Source organism: Chiloscyllium plagiosum, unplaced genomic scaffold (genome assembly GCF_037043375.1).
Source record: "Chiloscyllium plagiosum isolate Xiang-an unplaced genomic scaffold, Cpla_swu_hap1 HiC_scaffold_7, whole genome shotgun sequence".
Lineage (NCBI taxonomy): Eukaryota > Metazoa > Chordata > Chondrichthyes > Orectolobiformes > Hemiscylliidae > Chiloscyllium > Chiloscyllium plagiosum.
Genome location: NW_028270145.1, coordinates 80137241 through 80154519, shown reverse-complemented (window position 1 = coordinate 80154519; position 17279 = coordinate 80137241). Strand labels below are relative to the sequence as shown.

Sequence of the window (17279 nt, the reverse complement as noted above, 5' to 3'; positions counted from 1 at the left end):
CTCTCAATCTCCTCTACACTCGAACTAGAATTTTGGTTCTCATCCTCCGGTTGAATTAATTTAAACCTACCCAAACAGCATTAGCAAATATCCCCACCCCAGGATATTGGTACCCTCTGGTTCAGGTGAAGACCATCCTATTTGCAGAGGTCCCACCTACTCCAGAAAGAGCCCCAATTATCCAGGAATCCAAACCCTCCCTCCTACACCATCCCTGTAGCCACATGTTCAACTCCTCTCACTCCCTATTCCTTGCCTCATTAGCACGTAGGACAGGCATCAAACCAGAGATATCAAATCTGTTTGTTCTAGCTCTAATCTTCCATCCTAGCTCCCTGAATTTCTGCCTTAAATCTCCATCTCTCTTCCTACCTATGTCATTGGTGCCTATGTGGACCACAACTTGGGGCTGCTCCCCTTCCCCTGCAAAGCTCCTGAAACCACAATCAGAGACATCATGAACCCTGGCACCTGGGAGGTAACATACCAACTGTGTGTGTCTTGTTCCCACAGAACCTCCTGTCTGTCCCCCTAACTATGGAGTCCCCAATGACTAATGCTCTGCTCTTCTTCCCACTTCCCTTCTGAACAACAATGACAGACTCTGTGCCAGAGCCCTGTGCCCCATTGCTTACCCACTTGTAAGTCATACCCCACAACAGTATCTAAAACAGTATATTTATTGTTGACGGGAATGACCACAGGGGATCCTTGCATTGTCTGCCAGTTCCCTTTCCATCCCCTGAAGGTAACCCATCTACCTTCTTCCTGTTCCTGAGGTGTGACTACCTCCCTGTAACTCCTCTCAATAATCCCTTCTACCTCCCAAACGATCCAAAGTTCATCCAGCTCCAGCTCCAGTTCCCTAACGCGGTTTGTAAGGAGCTGGAGTTGGGTGCACTTCCCACAGATGCAGTCAGCAGGGAGACTAGTGGTGACACTTACCTCCCACATTCTGCAGGAGGAACATTTAACTGCCCTATCCTCCATTCCCACTATTCTAAATTCCCAACGAGCATACTGAAAACTAAAAGAGAGGGAGTAAAAGACTAGTTACCTTATCTATCCGGCACACAAAACCTTTTTTTTGGTTAGAGGAGGAGGATGGGTGGGAGACACTGCTGAGTAATGTTTTGGGCAAAGCAGTTGCCCAAATATGAAACCTCACTTACCCAGCTCACTGAAATCTCCTGAGCTTAGAGCCTTTTATATACCTTGTGACCAAGTCCAGTCAGACTTAACAGTCAGATGAGTTTATCTTGACACAAGTATCCATCATGGAAATTTACTGTACACGGTGGCTCAGTGGTTAGCACTGCTGCCTCACAGCACCAGGGTCCCTGGTTCGATTCCAGCCTTGGGCAACTGTCTGTGTGGAGGTTGCACATTCTCCCCGTGTCTGCGTGGGTTTCCTCCGGTTTCCTCCCACATCCAAAGTTGTGCAAGTCAGATGAATTGGTCATGCTAAATTGCCCATAGTGTTAGGTACATTAGTCAGAGGGGAAATGGGTTTATGTGGGTTACTCTTCAGAGGGTCGCTGTAGACTGGTTGGGCTGAAGGGCCTGTTTCCATGCTGTAGGGAATCTAATCTAATAATAATTGCTTATAACTTCATTGACTTCTTGAAAAATATTTGGCAATTCATATTTCAGTGGATCAGTTGCTAAGCAATGGGAAAGTAAATACAGTAATTGTAATTTTTTTACTTTTCAGAGCATCAACAAACATTTACAGATTTTGGTCTTTAGCTTAGACTTTTCACAATGTGCTGTGTCAGACGTAGGCAGCACAGTGCATTACGGAGCTACATTTATGAAAATTGCAAAAGGTAGGTGAAGATTCTTCAACTTCCTGGACATGATGGAAACTCAAGTCTCTTGCAACTATGCACAACCCGTACATCCCAACAACACCACCTGCTCCACCCCAATTTACTTTAAGAAAGTAAATCATATCATATTGCTGTGGGCATACATTTAAATGCTTGTGCACACTTTTTTTGCTTTAAGGTGAGTTTTACTGGGGGCCTCTGGGCATGGGCCATTTGACCTTTTGTGCACTAATGAGAATCCAATAAATAGAGTTATATAAAGTCCTAAACAGAGTTTTATTTTTGGCTTAGTAAGTATTGCGTATCTCATTGTTCAAAGTGTTGAATGTTCAATTCTTAACTTTTTTTTCTCTCATTGACAGCTCTAAACAATAATGAAATGTCAATGATTGGCTGTGATGCCAAACACTTTCTGGACATTTTGCCATTGCATTACCAAAGAAGCAACTCAGATAATGAAAGGTAATTAAATTATAAAATACTTCAAGATCCCCAGGATTGTATTTATTTGTAAACGGGAATTTATTTGTAAACGTGAAATAAGTTCATGAAATTGTGAAAAATCTTGTCGATGCTAAGTGAAAATGTATTTAATTGTGCTTCGTACCTTAGCTAGGGGAAAGGTTTCTGTGACTGATTCATAGCATTCTAAGGAAATAAATTCTAGTTTTAAAAACGTATTTAAAAATTGGTTTTATAGAAATTGGTATGTGCTTGAGTTAGTCCTTTTATCCCTATTTCAACCTTTCTGCAACTGAAACCCAAACCTCTGTCTTTGCGGCCTCTGGAGTTTCTGAATGTAGGTTTGCTCGCTGAGCTGAAAGGTTCATTTTCAGACGGTTCGTCACCATACTAGGTAACATCTTCAGTGAGCCTCTGGATGAAATACTGCTGATGTTTCCTGCTTTCCATTTATATGTTTGGGTTTCTTTTGGTTGGTGATGTCATGTCCTGTGGTGATGCCATTTCGTATGGTAATGTTATTTCCTGTTCTTTTTCTCAGGGGTTGGTAAATGGGGTCCAAGTCAAGGTGTTTATTAATAGAGTTCCGGTTGGAATGTCATGCTTCTAGGAATTCTCCCCTTAACACCCCACTAGCCAAAAGAATAGCAGAGCAAAACAGCGACAGAATGCTTAGAGAAATGATTAATGATGCCCACAACAGACTCCATAAATACAAACAGGAAATTTGCACCAAAAATCTTTACTCACCCATGCAACAGACCATGAATAGACAGACACACTACAACAAGCCATAGATATTAGACAGCGACAAACACAGAAAAAGAAAAAAACTAGACCTGCAGAAAAAAATTGATAAACTTACACAAAATAACAACACTGACAACACAGAAGCATGGATAAAACACTTATCTGAACAACCCTTAACAGACACTGAAAAAGGATTAAGAGGATTAAATTACAACTTCCAGGCTGTGGATAAGAAAGATTTCTTAGCAGCATTAGAAACAACACTGAAAGACAACCAACTCACAGAAGAAACCCAACAAACTATCAGACAGGTAGTCACACCAATATTAAGCAGGAAAATGGAAGGAAACACACACAATACACAAGAAAGGAAAGCACTAGAAAGGCTAAAAAAGGATCAAAGCATTGTTAGGCAGCATCCGAGGAGCAGGAAAGTCGACATTTTGGGCAAAAGCCCTTCATCAGAAATGGAGCTCTTCCATTCCTGATGAAGGGCTTTTGCCCAAAACGTCAATTTTCCTGCTCCTCGGATGCTGCATGACTTGCTGTGTTTTTCAGCACAACTCTAATCTAGACTCTGGTTTCCAGCATCTGCAGTACTCACATTTGCCTAAAAGCATTGTTATCCTATCTGCAAAGGATGCTTGATGGTCATTTTAAATCAAAGAGACTACATTGAAAAAGCGAATGCAGTACTTGCAGATACCAACACTTACCAACAAGTGGCGATAGACCTGACCCCACAACTAGAGAACCAAATCACTGCCCTACTCAAAAACTTCAGAAATCTGGAGAAATAAATAAGACCGACTTCCAAAAAAAATGAAACCAGACAGATCCAACACAACACGTTTCTATGGATTACCCAAAATTCACAGACCCATAATCTCACTACCTGGAACACAGATTGGAAAGGAGCTACACCAAACATTAAAACACTTAGTAGAAGACTCACTCCACTCCATCCACTCCACCCAAGAATTCCTGAGGACCATCAAAGGCACTAAGATACAAGCGGATGAAATAATGGTCTCCTTTGATGTAACAGTCCTGTTCACATCAATCAGCATTAACCTGGCCAAGGAAACACTGACTACACTATTAGAAAACCCAGACACATATATCAGACACCATCAACTTCATCAGCAAGGACAGTACTGCCAAGCTAGTGGACCTATGCCTTACCACCTACTTCACCTTCAACACCAAAACCTACAGACTAACCAATGGAACACTCATAAGATCTCCAATATCAGGGTTCTTAGCAGAGACAGTAATGCAGAGACTCAAACAAACAGCTCTGCCAACCATCCAACCCAAACTTTGGATCCACTACGTGGATGCCACCTTTGTCATCACTAAACGAAACAAATTAGGGGAAACCTTCAAGACCATCAATAATAGCTTTACTAGCATAAAACTCACTAAAGAGGAGGAAAAAAACAACAAACTGCCATTCCTAGATGTCACAGTAGAGTGAACAGCCAATGGGCAACTTCAAACCAGTGTCCACAGGAAAACGACACATACGGACCAAATATTGAACTACAGAAGCAATCAGCCCAATATCCACAAATGAAGCTGCATCAGAACATCATTTCAATGAGCCACCACACACTGCAGCACAGAGGAACTATGCAGAGCAGAGGAAAATCACTTATACAGTGTATTGAAAAAGAACGGGCACCCATTGAATACAGTCCGCTGATTTCTCAGCAACAAACCCAAACAAGCAGACAAAACCTGTCCAAAAGTCCTAGCCACTCTCCCCTACATCAAAGACATCTCGGAAATGACTGCCAGACTACTCAGACCCCTTGGCATCATGGTAGCCCACTAACCCAGCAACACATAAAACAGCAGCTAATGACCTATACAGACAACAAGCAAAACTAATCTCATTTACAAAATACTGTAATGTACTGTAACAAACACTACATAGGACAAACAGGCAGAAAATTAGCCACCATGATACATGAACATCAACTAGCCACAAAACAACATTATCCTCTCTCACGAGTGTCCTTATATACAGATAAGGAAGGACACCACTTCGACTGGGACAACACATTCATCCTAGGACAGGCTAAACAGAGATATGCACGAGAATTCCTAGAAGCATGGCATTCCAACTGGAACTCTATCAATAACCACATTGACTTGGACCCCATTTACCACCCCCTGAGAAAACAAACAGGAAATTACATCACCATAGGAAATGGCAACACCACAGGAAATTACATCATCAACCCAAAGAAACCCAGACATATAAATAGAAAGCAAGAAACATCAACAATGCTTTGTCCGAAGGCTCACTGAAGATGTTACCTAGTGTGGTGACGAAACATCTGAAAATTAACCTTTCAGCTCAGTGAGCAAACCCACATCCAGAGCCTCAACCTGAGCTACAAATCTTCTCAAAATTCATTAACAATTTCTGTGTTCTCTTTCCACTATCTCATTCCCTAGTCTCCATAAACATTAGCCTGTGTAAAACATTGATGTTCATATCTTAAGCCATAACACAGTCTCCATAAGCTCCTGCAACCCTACAACCATTCTACCAAATCTCATTTGATTTTGTCAACTTGTACTTTTTGCCTGTCCTTCATCAGCTTTGGTGCAACTTCAACTTGATGTCACTTTTAACCCCCAGATGCTCTTCCAAGTACATTTTTGCAGCACCTATTTCCTGTTGTCCAATATTGTCCCTGCCTCAGTAACTGAATCCTTTATCTATCCCTTTGTTTCCCTGAGTCTTGAATATTCCAATGCACCCCTGACTAGCTTCCCACATTCTACTCGACATAAATGTAAGGTCATCCAAACTTCTGCTGCCTGTGTCTTAATTCATACCAATTCCAAATCACCCATCAATGCCTTAATTTTCAAAAGTTCTCAATCTTATTTTCACATCATTCTACAGTACCCTCCATACCCCTATCCACGATCCCCCCACCCCACCTTTTTAAAAATTTCTCATTCTCACTACCCTAACTTCCAAAGATTTTTGTTCCCCTAATTCTGGCTTCTTACTAAAGATGGCATGATGGCTGAGTGCTTAGAACTACTGTCTCACAGCACCAGGGACCCAGGTTCAATTCCAGCCTCAGGTGACACACGTTCTCCCTGTGTCTGCATGGGTCCCCTCTGGTTTCCTCCCATAGTCCAAAGATGTGCAGGTTAGGTAAGTTGGCCGTGTTAAATTGCCCATGGGTCTGGGTGGGTTACTCTTCAGAGAGTTGGTGTGGACTTGTTGGGCTGAAGGGCCTGTTTCCACACTGTAGGGTATCTAATCTTGAGCATTCCTAATTTTAATCATACTATCATCAATGACTTTGCCTTCAGCTGCTAAGGTCAATAACCTGCTGAACATCTTTGTTTTTCTTCACCTTATATTCCTCCTTTAAAACACATCTTAAAACCTATCTCTTTTATCAAACCTTTGACCATCTACCCTAATATTCCAAATGTGAGTCATGATCAAGTTTTCTTTATAATTCACCTGTGAAGCTAATGGTGAAATATTATTACATTCAAAATAGTATATAAATGAAATTTTCATTTGCTTGTTGTTGCTATGTAGGTCCAACCCCATGTACTGGGGTTCCTTCACAAAAAAAACATCAGTTATCTATCTCTGAGTGCTAAGTAATTTCCTTCGAGCAACTCTGTTCTAACCTTCGGTCATTCTAATGGCTTGGTATTCATTTTTGTTATTGTACACCTCAGTAAATGATCTAGGGATCTTCTCTGTGACAAAGACACTTTATAAATTAAAGCTGTTGTTGCAAGAATCCTACCTATTAAAGACCTCCAACTTCCATCCTCAGATCTGCAGATTGAGTTCTGACTTTTCTGATGGGCAGTTGGGGCAGGATAACTGATATATTTGCCACTGGCTGCCCACTCAAACATTTAAATGTCACCTGCCCCTATCCCATTTGTGATTTGGGTTGCACAATGCTCCTACTTCTAATTGGGCAGTTATATAAAGAGGAGCCAATAGCGAAGTAAGTTGGGGTTGAAGTCTTTCATTCCTTCTGTTCCAAATGTAGACATTATCTTCACTTTACTAAAATAGTGAAGCTCAGTGCTTTGAGTTAACAGGATTTCTCAAGCGGTTTAACATTTATTTTATTTCACACTTTCAGCTATTTTTCTCCAATGGAAGAAACAAGTGAAGATGAGCTTGCAGAACCGAACTGTGAAATCCACCTTCATAGAGCATCTCGGCTTTCATCTTATCAGACTGTATGGGAGAAGTTTTCTGTACAATCAGATGCACAGAGGGATGCCTTTTTGATTGGCACTTTCCCTAGTACTTTTCTATGGAGCACAGCAACTGCCTCATTTAAAATTGAGGGAGGCTGGGCAGAACAAGGGAAAGGAGAAAATATTTGGGACAGGTTTGCTCATGAGGGAAAAGTAGAAAAAAACCAGACGGCAGACATTGCCTGTGATAGCTTCCATAAAATCGATTATGATGTTTATTTAATGAGAGGTTTACAAACTAACTCTTATAAGTTCTCCTTATCATGGTCTAGAATTTTTCCTACAGGCGATCGGACTAAACAGAACCAAGATGGCATAGACTATTACAACAAATTAATTGACAATCTGCTGGAGTCCAACATTCAGCCAATGGTAACTCTATACCATTGGGATCTTCCCCAAGCTCTGCAAGATATTGGTGGATGGCAGAATGAGGACGTCATACAAGCATTTAGTGATTATGCAGATTTTTGTTTTGCTACCTTTGGAGACCGTGTGAAGTACTGGATCACATTTAATGAGCCTTGGGTGGTTAGTTATGCTGGCTATGGCACAGGACAGCATGCACCTGGAATCAGTGATCCAGCTATTGCATCCTATAAGGTGGCCCATTCTATAATCAAGGCCCATGCCAATGCTTGGCACATTTATGACAAGGACTACCGTGCTCAGCAGCATGGTCAAGTAGGAATAGCATTGAATTCCGACTGGGCTGAACCTAGCTCCCCTAATAAGCCAGAAGATGTTCTAACAGCTGACCGATACCTGCAGTTTATGTTGGGCTGGTTTGCACATCCTATCTTCGTTAATGGTGACTATCCAGAAACCTTAAAAGCTCAGATAAAAAAATATAATCAGGAATGCCCTTCTGCTCCTGTCCATCTTCCATCATTTACAGAAAAAGAAAAACAACACATAAATGGAACTTCAGATTTTTTTGGACTCAGTCACTACACCTCTCGACTAATTAATTCTAGCACAAATAAAATATGTGTTTCAGATTACAACCGTTTTGGAGATTTTTCTCCACAGGTTGACAATTCATGGCCCTCAACTGTATCTCCATGGATATATATCGTGCCCTGGGGCTTACGAAGGTTATTAAATTTTGTTACCCATGAGTATACAGGTACCAACATTCCAATTTACATAACAGGACATGGAATTCCAACAGAATATGCTGGCCTTGATACCATAAATGATACCATAAGGATAGAAAGTATTGCTGCCTATATTAATGAGGCACTGAAGGGTAAGTTTATATTACTTCTATCATTATAGATAATTTAGAAATAAACATATAAATAATATATAATGCTAAATGTCCATAAATTGCTCAACAAGTCATGTCTGACTATTGTATCACAGGATACCATCAACAATATATCATATTTTCTTAAATGGAAAAATGACGTTGTATTGCAATTACAGATTCAATATTGACATATGATATATACAAAAAAAATCTACTTGTACGTATTTATCTGTTTGTTCAGTACGAAAGCAGAATGTTCTCACTCATTGCAAAGGTATCATAAATCTAAAATATTATTCAATTAACCTGCTACCTTCCACACTATGGTGCATTGATCTCATGATCAACATTGCAACCTATAATCTCATCTACCCCAGTTCTGTGTCTGTTGTCTGGTCAGGCAAGGTTCAACTATCATAGTATACTTATCATGGTACCACGGCATAGCCAAAGGAAAAACAGCCACCCATGCCCTTCTTAATGTCCCTCAATCAAAATGCTAAATCTGACATAATTCAATAATTTTACTGCTAATGCCAATTGAAGATTCCATTCAGTCTCTATTATGTTTCATGTTATATTGATAAATACTCAAAAAGTCTACATTGTGGTTTGTTGATTTGATATTTATCCTGTCACACACCTTAGCTACTATTCCTGCCATAATACAACTTTGCTAAGCTATTTTAATTAATGTAAAAAAAATTATACTTTAAGCACACTAAAGCTGAAGCAAATAGGAAATTGCTACATCAAATACATTTTGAGAGAAATTGCTGAAAACACATTTTATTAGCTGTACTGCAGAAATGCTGTATGATTACATATTTTTGCATAATTAATGAAGAATTTAAAGGTAAAACGTGTTGATAGTGTCACATGATTTGCTGGTTGTATATATTTGCTGCAAACATATTTAACATCACTTTAATTTTGCATCCCACCAGCTTCCATCATAGATAACGTCAATGTGAAAGCATTTACACTTTGGTCACTAATGGATAACTTTGAAGGTCCACAAGGATACAACCATAGATTTGGACTCCATTACGTGAATTTTGAAGATTCTAATAGACCCAGAACTCCAAAGGAATCAGCATATCTTTATACACAAATAATCAAGAATAACGGTTTTATTACTAATTCTTCAAACAACTTAATTCAGACCCTTATCCCCAAAAATGATGTTAAAAGATTAACTGATTTACCAGCATCTGAAGTGCCTTCTAAGGCTAAGGTTGTGTGGAAGACGTTTTCAGGCCAAGGGGACATGGAAAGGGATACGTTCTTATATGACACATTCCCAGAAGGATTTGTATGGAGTGCATCCTCTTCAGCTTATCAGATCGAAGGAGGGTGGAATGCTGATGAAAAAGGTCCTAGTATATGGGACAATTTCACACATACACCAAATATGATTTTGAGCAAACATACAGGAGATATTGCAAGTGATAGTTACAACAAAATTGATGAAGATCTTTACATGCTTCGAGCGTTGAGAGTTCAAACCTACCATTTTTCTATTTCATGGCCTCGTATTTTTTCTAATGGGCGTATTGAATCATTGAACTTAGCCGGTGTCAATTACTACAACAAGCTAATTGATGGCCTTCTTGCCAGCAACATAACACCAAGGGTAACACTTTACCACTGGGATCTACCTCAGGCTCTTCAAGATATTGGAGGCTGGGAAAAAGAAGAACTGATTGACCTGTTTAATACATATGCCGATTATTGCTTCAAAACATTTGGCAATAGGGTTAAGTTCTGGATAACATTTAATGAACCCTCTGTATTCAGTTGGGAAGGATATGGCACAGATTCCTTTCCTCCTGCTATAAATGAACCAGGTCATCTTCCATACAGAGTAGCACATGTAGTACTGAAAGCTCATGCCAAAGTCTTTCACACATATGATGATAAATACAGGAGTACTCAGAAAGGTTTAATTTCCATCAGCTTTAATGCAGATTGGGCAGAACCCAAGATATTTACTAACCTCCGTGACATAGCTGCAGCTGATCGCTACCTGCAGTTTACTTTGGGCTGGTTTGCACACCCCATTTTTAAAAATGGTGATTACCCCGAGGCAATGAAATGGCAGGTTGGAAACAAGAGTGAACTGCAACATCTGTCAACTTCAAGGCTTCCTCAGTTTACTGAACAGGAGAAAAGTTTTATCCGTGGAACTGCGGATGTTTTTTGTCTCACTACGTACACCACAAAAATTGTAAGTCATAATATTGCCAAACTGAAATCACTTTCTTATGAATATGATCGAGATACAGCTGAAGAATTTGACCCAGGATGGCCAACTTCAGCTGCTAAGAAGTTCAGGGCCGTAGCCTGGGGCCTCAGAAGACTTCTGAACTGGATCAAAGAAGAGTACAGTAATCCCCCTATTTATATAACTGGAAATGGGGTGGCTACAAAACCAACTTCCACTGTGGATGATACCGACAGAATATTCTACTACAAAACATACATCAATGAGGCTCTGAAAGGTTATTTGTTTCTATTTTTCATGTACAAATAGTACCAGAAGTGTTTATTGAGGGCACTTGTATCAAGACAATCTTTTCAACTAGTGCTCTTATCCAAAACAAAATACAGAAATATCTGGATTTTATTTAGGAAGCAGAGATTTCTAGTTAGTTTTGCTCATGCTTAGGTTAATTTGAAGTATTTTAATTAAAACACATATGATAAAGAAATTATGGAAATGGAAAGTGAGCACTGAGAAAAAGAAAAGATTAGAAGGGTCACAGCAGGAGTAATATTGATTAGAGATTGGTGAAATTAGATATGATTTGGAGATGCCGGTGTTGGATTGGGGTGTACAAAGTTAAAAATCACACAACACCAAGTTATAGTCCAACAGGTTTAATTGGAAGCACATTAGCTTTCGGAGCGTCACCCCTTCATCAGATGGTTGTCAGGTGAAATTAAAAGTTACTGTCTCTGCTCCCCAAGAGGTTTTCTTTGAATGTTATTATTGTTTTAGTTATATGCTGCTTTAGCTGCATCCTCATTTATGGAAATATTGTACTGAAAGTACAGTCAAAGAGAATATTATTGTACTATTTAACAATTTATACAATGAAATATAACAATTTTGAACCAAGTAACCTGGAATTCTTGGTTTTCTATTTTTAAAAATTGCAGCTTACAAGTTGGATAATGTTAACCTTAAAGGATACACAGCTACATCTCTCTTGGACAGTTTTGAATGGGTCAAAGGATATACTTTAAAATATGGACTGCATCATGTAAACTTCGAAGATCCTAACAGGCAAAGAACCCCCAAGAGGTCAGCACATTATTATACAGAAATAATTCATGACAATGGCTTTCCACCTCGGAAAGAAGATGAATTCATTTACGGAGAATTTCCAAAGGACTTCGCATGGAGTGCAGCAACTGCTGCCTATCAGGTTAGCTTTTAAAGTAACGGCATACTTAGAGTCTTACAGACCTGTGCCACACAATTGATATCTTACCATAATCATTGCATTTATGCACAGAAATAATAAACATTTATTTTCTCAGTTTTAATCAGAAATTGGCCACTCTTTCTATTAATCACGCTGTGATTAATAAAATATATGAACAGTAAGAATAGTACATTTACAAAGAGAAGAACATTTTGGGGAAAAAAATGGCCTGGATTTTGCTGTCATCAGTGATTTCAAAAGGGACCTCCAAACATTCAGCAACAGTGATGGCTAGTAACACGCACATTGAAGTATTCTCACAGACAGCAGCCAGGAATGTAAAGGCACTGGAAACCATTACTTTTGAGATAAACTTGCAGGCAGAGGTGTAACTAATTGATTTGATTAAAATAGATGTCAAAATACAGAAATTTTCACCTTTGAATATAAAATCAGTTTTATCAGACTGAGTAAATATGTTTAAATATGAAGTTAGTGTTCTGTTAAGAACTGGTTACACTTCATTCAACAAGGTGTAACTTTTAACATTGTAAGAATGCAAGTTGTTTTGGGATTTCACATTGGGGCACGTCAACATTACACTTTCTGGAAAAATGTGGGATCAACAACAGCAATATCTAGATTCCTGCATTACTTGTGCACGAATGTGCTGATTCTGAAAACTGTTGGCCACCACAACACTGGGGGCAGAAGACCTTTTCCTGTGCTGTGCTGCTATGTTCTATGTTTCAATGGAAGAATGACTGTTAACACCAACAATATTGGTTTCATTACTACTGAACTAATATGTACAAAACAATTCTAATTCCTATATTGTGAACCATGACATTCTTCATTCTGATTTCCCAAATATCACACCATTGTTATTATAAATTTGTAAGATCATAAGAAATACAAGCAGACATAGGCCATTCAGCCCCTTGAACCCCCTCTGCTATTCAATAAGGTCATGGGTGATTTGATTGCAGCCTTAAGACTACTTCCTTGTTAACTATGCCTTGATGCCCATGTCAATTAAAAATATGTCCAATTCAGCCTTCAATATATTCAAAAACCCTATCTCTACTGTTCTCTGAGGTAAAGACTTCTAAAGATTATTGAGCCCTTGAGAGAAGAAATTCCTCCTCATTTTCAGCTGAAAAGGTATGGAGGTGCTGGTGCTGGACTAAGGTTGTCAAGCGTTGATTCTCCTGCTCCTTGGATGCTGCCTAACATGCTGTGCTTTTCCAGTGCCACACCTTTCAACTCTGATCTCCAGCATCTGCAGTCCTCACTTTCTCACTTGTCTACTATATAACATTATCTATAAAGTCAGTTCCGATATAAAATGATAGTTCCGTTCTAGTGTGATCTCACGTTATAAGAAAATCATGCAATAGCCATGCCATTTAAACTAATGGGGCCGGAATTGCCAATACAAGTAAGGAAAGTTTGTGTTTTTCAAATAACATTCTAAATTCTTCAAGCACGTTAACACCAACTCATTATAGAAGAATCAACTGTACTTTTAAAAGAAGTAGTTTGTTTTTCCCAATCAAATTATATCAATTCACCTGAACTCAGCAATTGCTTGGCAATTCTGGGTTGTTACATTTATGAATGAATGCAGATTACAACAGAAGCAATAGAAAGCAGTAAGGACAACAGTGGTGCCATATCATATCATTTTATTAAGAATTTCCTGAATAATTCAGAGCACCACCATACAAAGAATGCTATTAGCAGTTACCTATCATATATGATAAATGTTTTTCCATGAGCATTGCTGTGGAGTTGATAAGTAATGTAGTGTTGCAAAATATAATTTCTACCACTAGGTGATGCTAGTGCGCTATACTCGAAATAGAAACCAATCAATGACAACAAATTCATCCTCTAGTAATTTTTAATCAACTATATATGTATATGTATATATATGAGACAGACTTCCAGCATGGATGGAACGTGATCCTAAACTTCCTGGTTCAGAGGCAGGAACACAACCACTGTGGCCCAGGAGTCCTCTAAATTTGCTCTTAATATTTGTGAAGGAAATACAAAGGACAAAGAATATTACAATGTTCAATATTTTGTGGAAGGCATAATATTAAGAAAATGTTTAAGGATACAAAAATTGGTATTTAACTTATTTAATTGACTATAGATTGAAGGAGCTTGGAGAGCTGACGGAAAAGGACTTAGCATATGGGACACCTTCAGCCATACACCCTTGAAAGTAGGCAATGATGATACTGGAGACATAGCTTGTGACAGCTATCACAAGATTGATGAAGATTTGGCTATTCTGAAACAACTGAAAGTCAACCACTACCGCTTTTCTCTATCCTGGTCTCGCATTCTTCCAAATGGAACCACTGAATATGTAAATGAAATTGGATTAAATTATTATATCAAGTTTATAGATGATCTTCTTGCAGCCAACATTAAACCTCAGGTACATATAACTAACTAACAAAAATGTACTTGTTAGTAAACAATGCATAATCAATCACTTGAACTAAACACAAAATATAGCTGTTTATACTCAAAGCATTAACAAGTTTACATATATCATTAGCTTGGCAATTTTATTTTAACATTCTTCAGTTTACACTGTATATTAAAGGCTGTTGAAAAATAAATATTTTTAAGCATTCTTAAAGACTCATCTTCTTAAGGTAATGAATAGTTAAATCAGTCCAGGCACCATGATTATTCCTAGTCTATTCAAAATGAATGAACCTTAGTTGGAGCAATCATCAGTTAGTAAGAAGTGAGTCACATATGGTTCCTGTTCCTGATTAATAACCCTGTGTGTAGCTAGCGTACGAGGACTAGCGTTTTAAAGATCCATAGTGCATGAAGGTTACTTTACAGAAAGCAGTAAAACACATCACAACTTGTGAAGCTGACATCACAGCAAGCCAACTGATTTCTGTGAATGCAGTTTGCAGACACACAACAGACTAACTGCTATGGAAATGTGTTGCTGGAGAAGCGCAGCAGGTCAGGCAGCATCTAGGGAACAGGAGAATCGACGTTTCGGGCATTAGCCCTTCTTCAGGAATGAGGAAAGTTTGTCCAGCAGGCTAAGATAAAAGATAGGGAGGAGGGACTTGGGGGAGGGGCGTCAGAAATGTGATAGGTGGAAAAAGGTGACCTTTTTCCACCTATCACATTTCCGACGCCCCTCCCCCAAGTCCCTCCTCCCTATCTTTTATCTTAGCCTGCTGGACAAACTTTCCTCATTCCTGAAGAAGGGCTAATGCCCGAAACGTCGATTCTCCTGTTCCCTAGATGCTGCCTGACCTGCTGCGCTTCTCCAGCAACACATTTCCATCTCTGATCTCCAGCATCTGCAGACCTCATTTTCTCTTCAAAGACTAACTGCTAGGTAGGGTCACATCACTGCATACACACAGCAGCTGGAGTCCTTAAAAGCAAACTCACTCAAAAGCAAGGTACTCAAAAGCCAGGGTAGCAGTAGGACCAGAAGTCATGAACTGCATGCAAGAATAGCCCAACAGCTGTTACGGTTTACACAAGGAACATGGCAAGTCCTAGTAAAGGAGTAGGAATGGACATTGATGTCTCAGAACCAGAGCCCAACAAGAACTCCTTCAGAAAAGTAGGAACAGAGGGAAGAACATTAAAAAGAGTGAAGCAAAGAAGTTAATTCTTAGATAAGCACGTATTAGCCAAGGATACATTATTTTTTAATGAATTTTTAAAAATTGTAGAACTTCCTAAAAACTTTGCGGTTATTAAAAATGATGAATTTTATAATACATTTGTTGACAGATGCATTTTTTGACATTTGCTGCATTTTGAAACCTGTGGCTGTATTTTGCTAAAATAAGTTTGTCAATGGGTATATAAATAGGAAGGGTTTGGAGGGATATGGGCCGGGTGCTGGCAGGAGGGACTAGATTGGGTTGGGATATCTGGTCGGCATGGATGGGTTGGACTGAAGGGTCTGTTTCCATGCTGTACGTCTCTCTGACTCTCTGACTCTAAGTGTTTTGAGCAAACAAATTGAGGTATCAAATGTTCGCTTAAACATCTGTGGTCACTTTATCAAGTGCATACTCTAGTTTATGCTTATTATTTTATGGTTATCTACAGGTCACCCTTTATCATTGGGATCTACCTCAAGCTCTGCAAGATGTCGGTGGCTGGGAAAATAGTAGTACCATTGACAGATTTGTGGAATATGCTAACTTCTGCTTTCAAAGATTAGGTGACAAGGTCAAGTTCTGGATAACCTTGAATGAGCCTTACAATACAGCACTTCTTGGTTATGGCTATGGCACTGCAGCACCAGGTATTATACGTGTACAGGTGCTCTTTTTCAGTCCTTATGCTTGTGTATCCTGCAATTACAAACACTTTGAAGCAAGCCCAGTCGATTTTCATTTATCACCTGACAGAGGCACATAAACAATGATTTTTGCAAAATATGATTTTTGCAAGTTGTCTTTGAACCCCACCCCTGTTCGTCCACATGATTTTGCGATCACAGAGATTTGATTGAAGGAAGGGTATGATTGGCAACTAAATTTTCCAGGATATAGATGTTTCAGACAGGACAAGGGAGAAAGTAAAAGGAGAGGGGGAGGAGTTGCATTGCTGGTCAGGGATGATATAACAACTGTGCTAAAGGAGGACACTATAGAGGGCTTGAGCAGTGAGGCATTATGGGTAGAGCTGAGAAATAAGAAAGGTGCAGTTACATTGTCGGGGCTCTATTATAGGCCGTGACCGTGAGGTAGAAGAACAAATAGGTAAACAGATCATGGAAAAATGTAGAGGCAACAGGTGGTGGTGATGGGAGATTTTAATTTTCCCAACATTGACTGGGATACACTTAGTGTCAGAGGTCTGGATGGGGCAGAGTTTGTAAGAAACGTCCAGGAAAGTTTTCTAGAGCAGTATGTCAATAGTTCGATGAGGGAAGGGGCCATATTGGACCTGGTGTTGGGGAATGAGCCAGGCCAGGTGGTAGAAGTTGCAGTGGAGGATTTCTTTGGGAACAGTGGCCACAATTCTGTAAGCTTTAAATTACTCATAGACAAAGATGAGAGTGGTCCTAAGGGAAGAGTACTAAACTGGGCCAAGGCCAATTATATCAAAATTAGGCAGGAACTGGGAAATGTGGATTGGCAGCAGCTATTTAAAGGGAAGTCCATAGTTGATATGTGGGAAGTGTTCAAAGATAGGTTGAAGATAGTGCAGGATAGGCATATCCCTTTGAAAACAAGGGATAGGAAA

General features: G+C 39.3%; 1 protein-coding gene across 1 annotated transcript in view; it reads left to right on the top strand.

Annotated features, from left to right (window-relative positions):
- LOC122551934 (lactase/phlorizin hydrolase-like) overlaps positions 1-17279 on the top strand; it is a 53317-nt gene that overhangs the window by 19045 nt on the left and 16993 nt on the right. Inside the window, exons 5-11 of the mRNA XM_087989220.1 lie at positions 1715-1829; positions 2195-2294; positions 7199-8571; positions 9522-11078; positions 11740-12008; positions 14173-14463; positions 16134-16332. Of these exons, the coding sequence (XP_087845346.1) occupies positions 1715-1829; positions 2195-2294; positions 7199-8571; positions 9522-11078; positions 11740-12008; positions 14173-14463; positions 16134-16332 (3904 nt within the window). The remainder of the gene's footprint in view (positions 1-1714; positions 1830-2194; positions 2295-7198; positions 8572-9521; positions 11079-11739; positions 12009-14172; positions 14464-16133; positions 16333-17279) is intronic.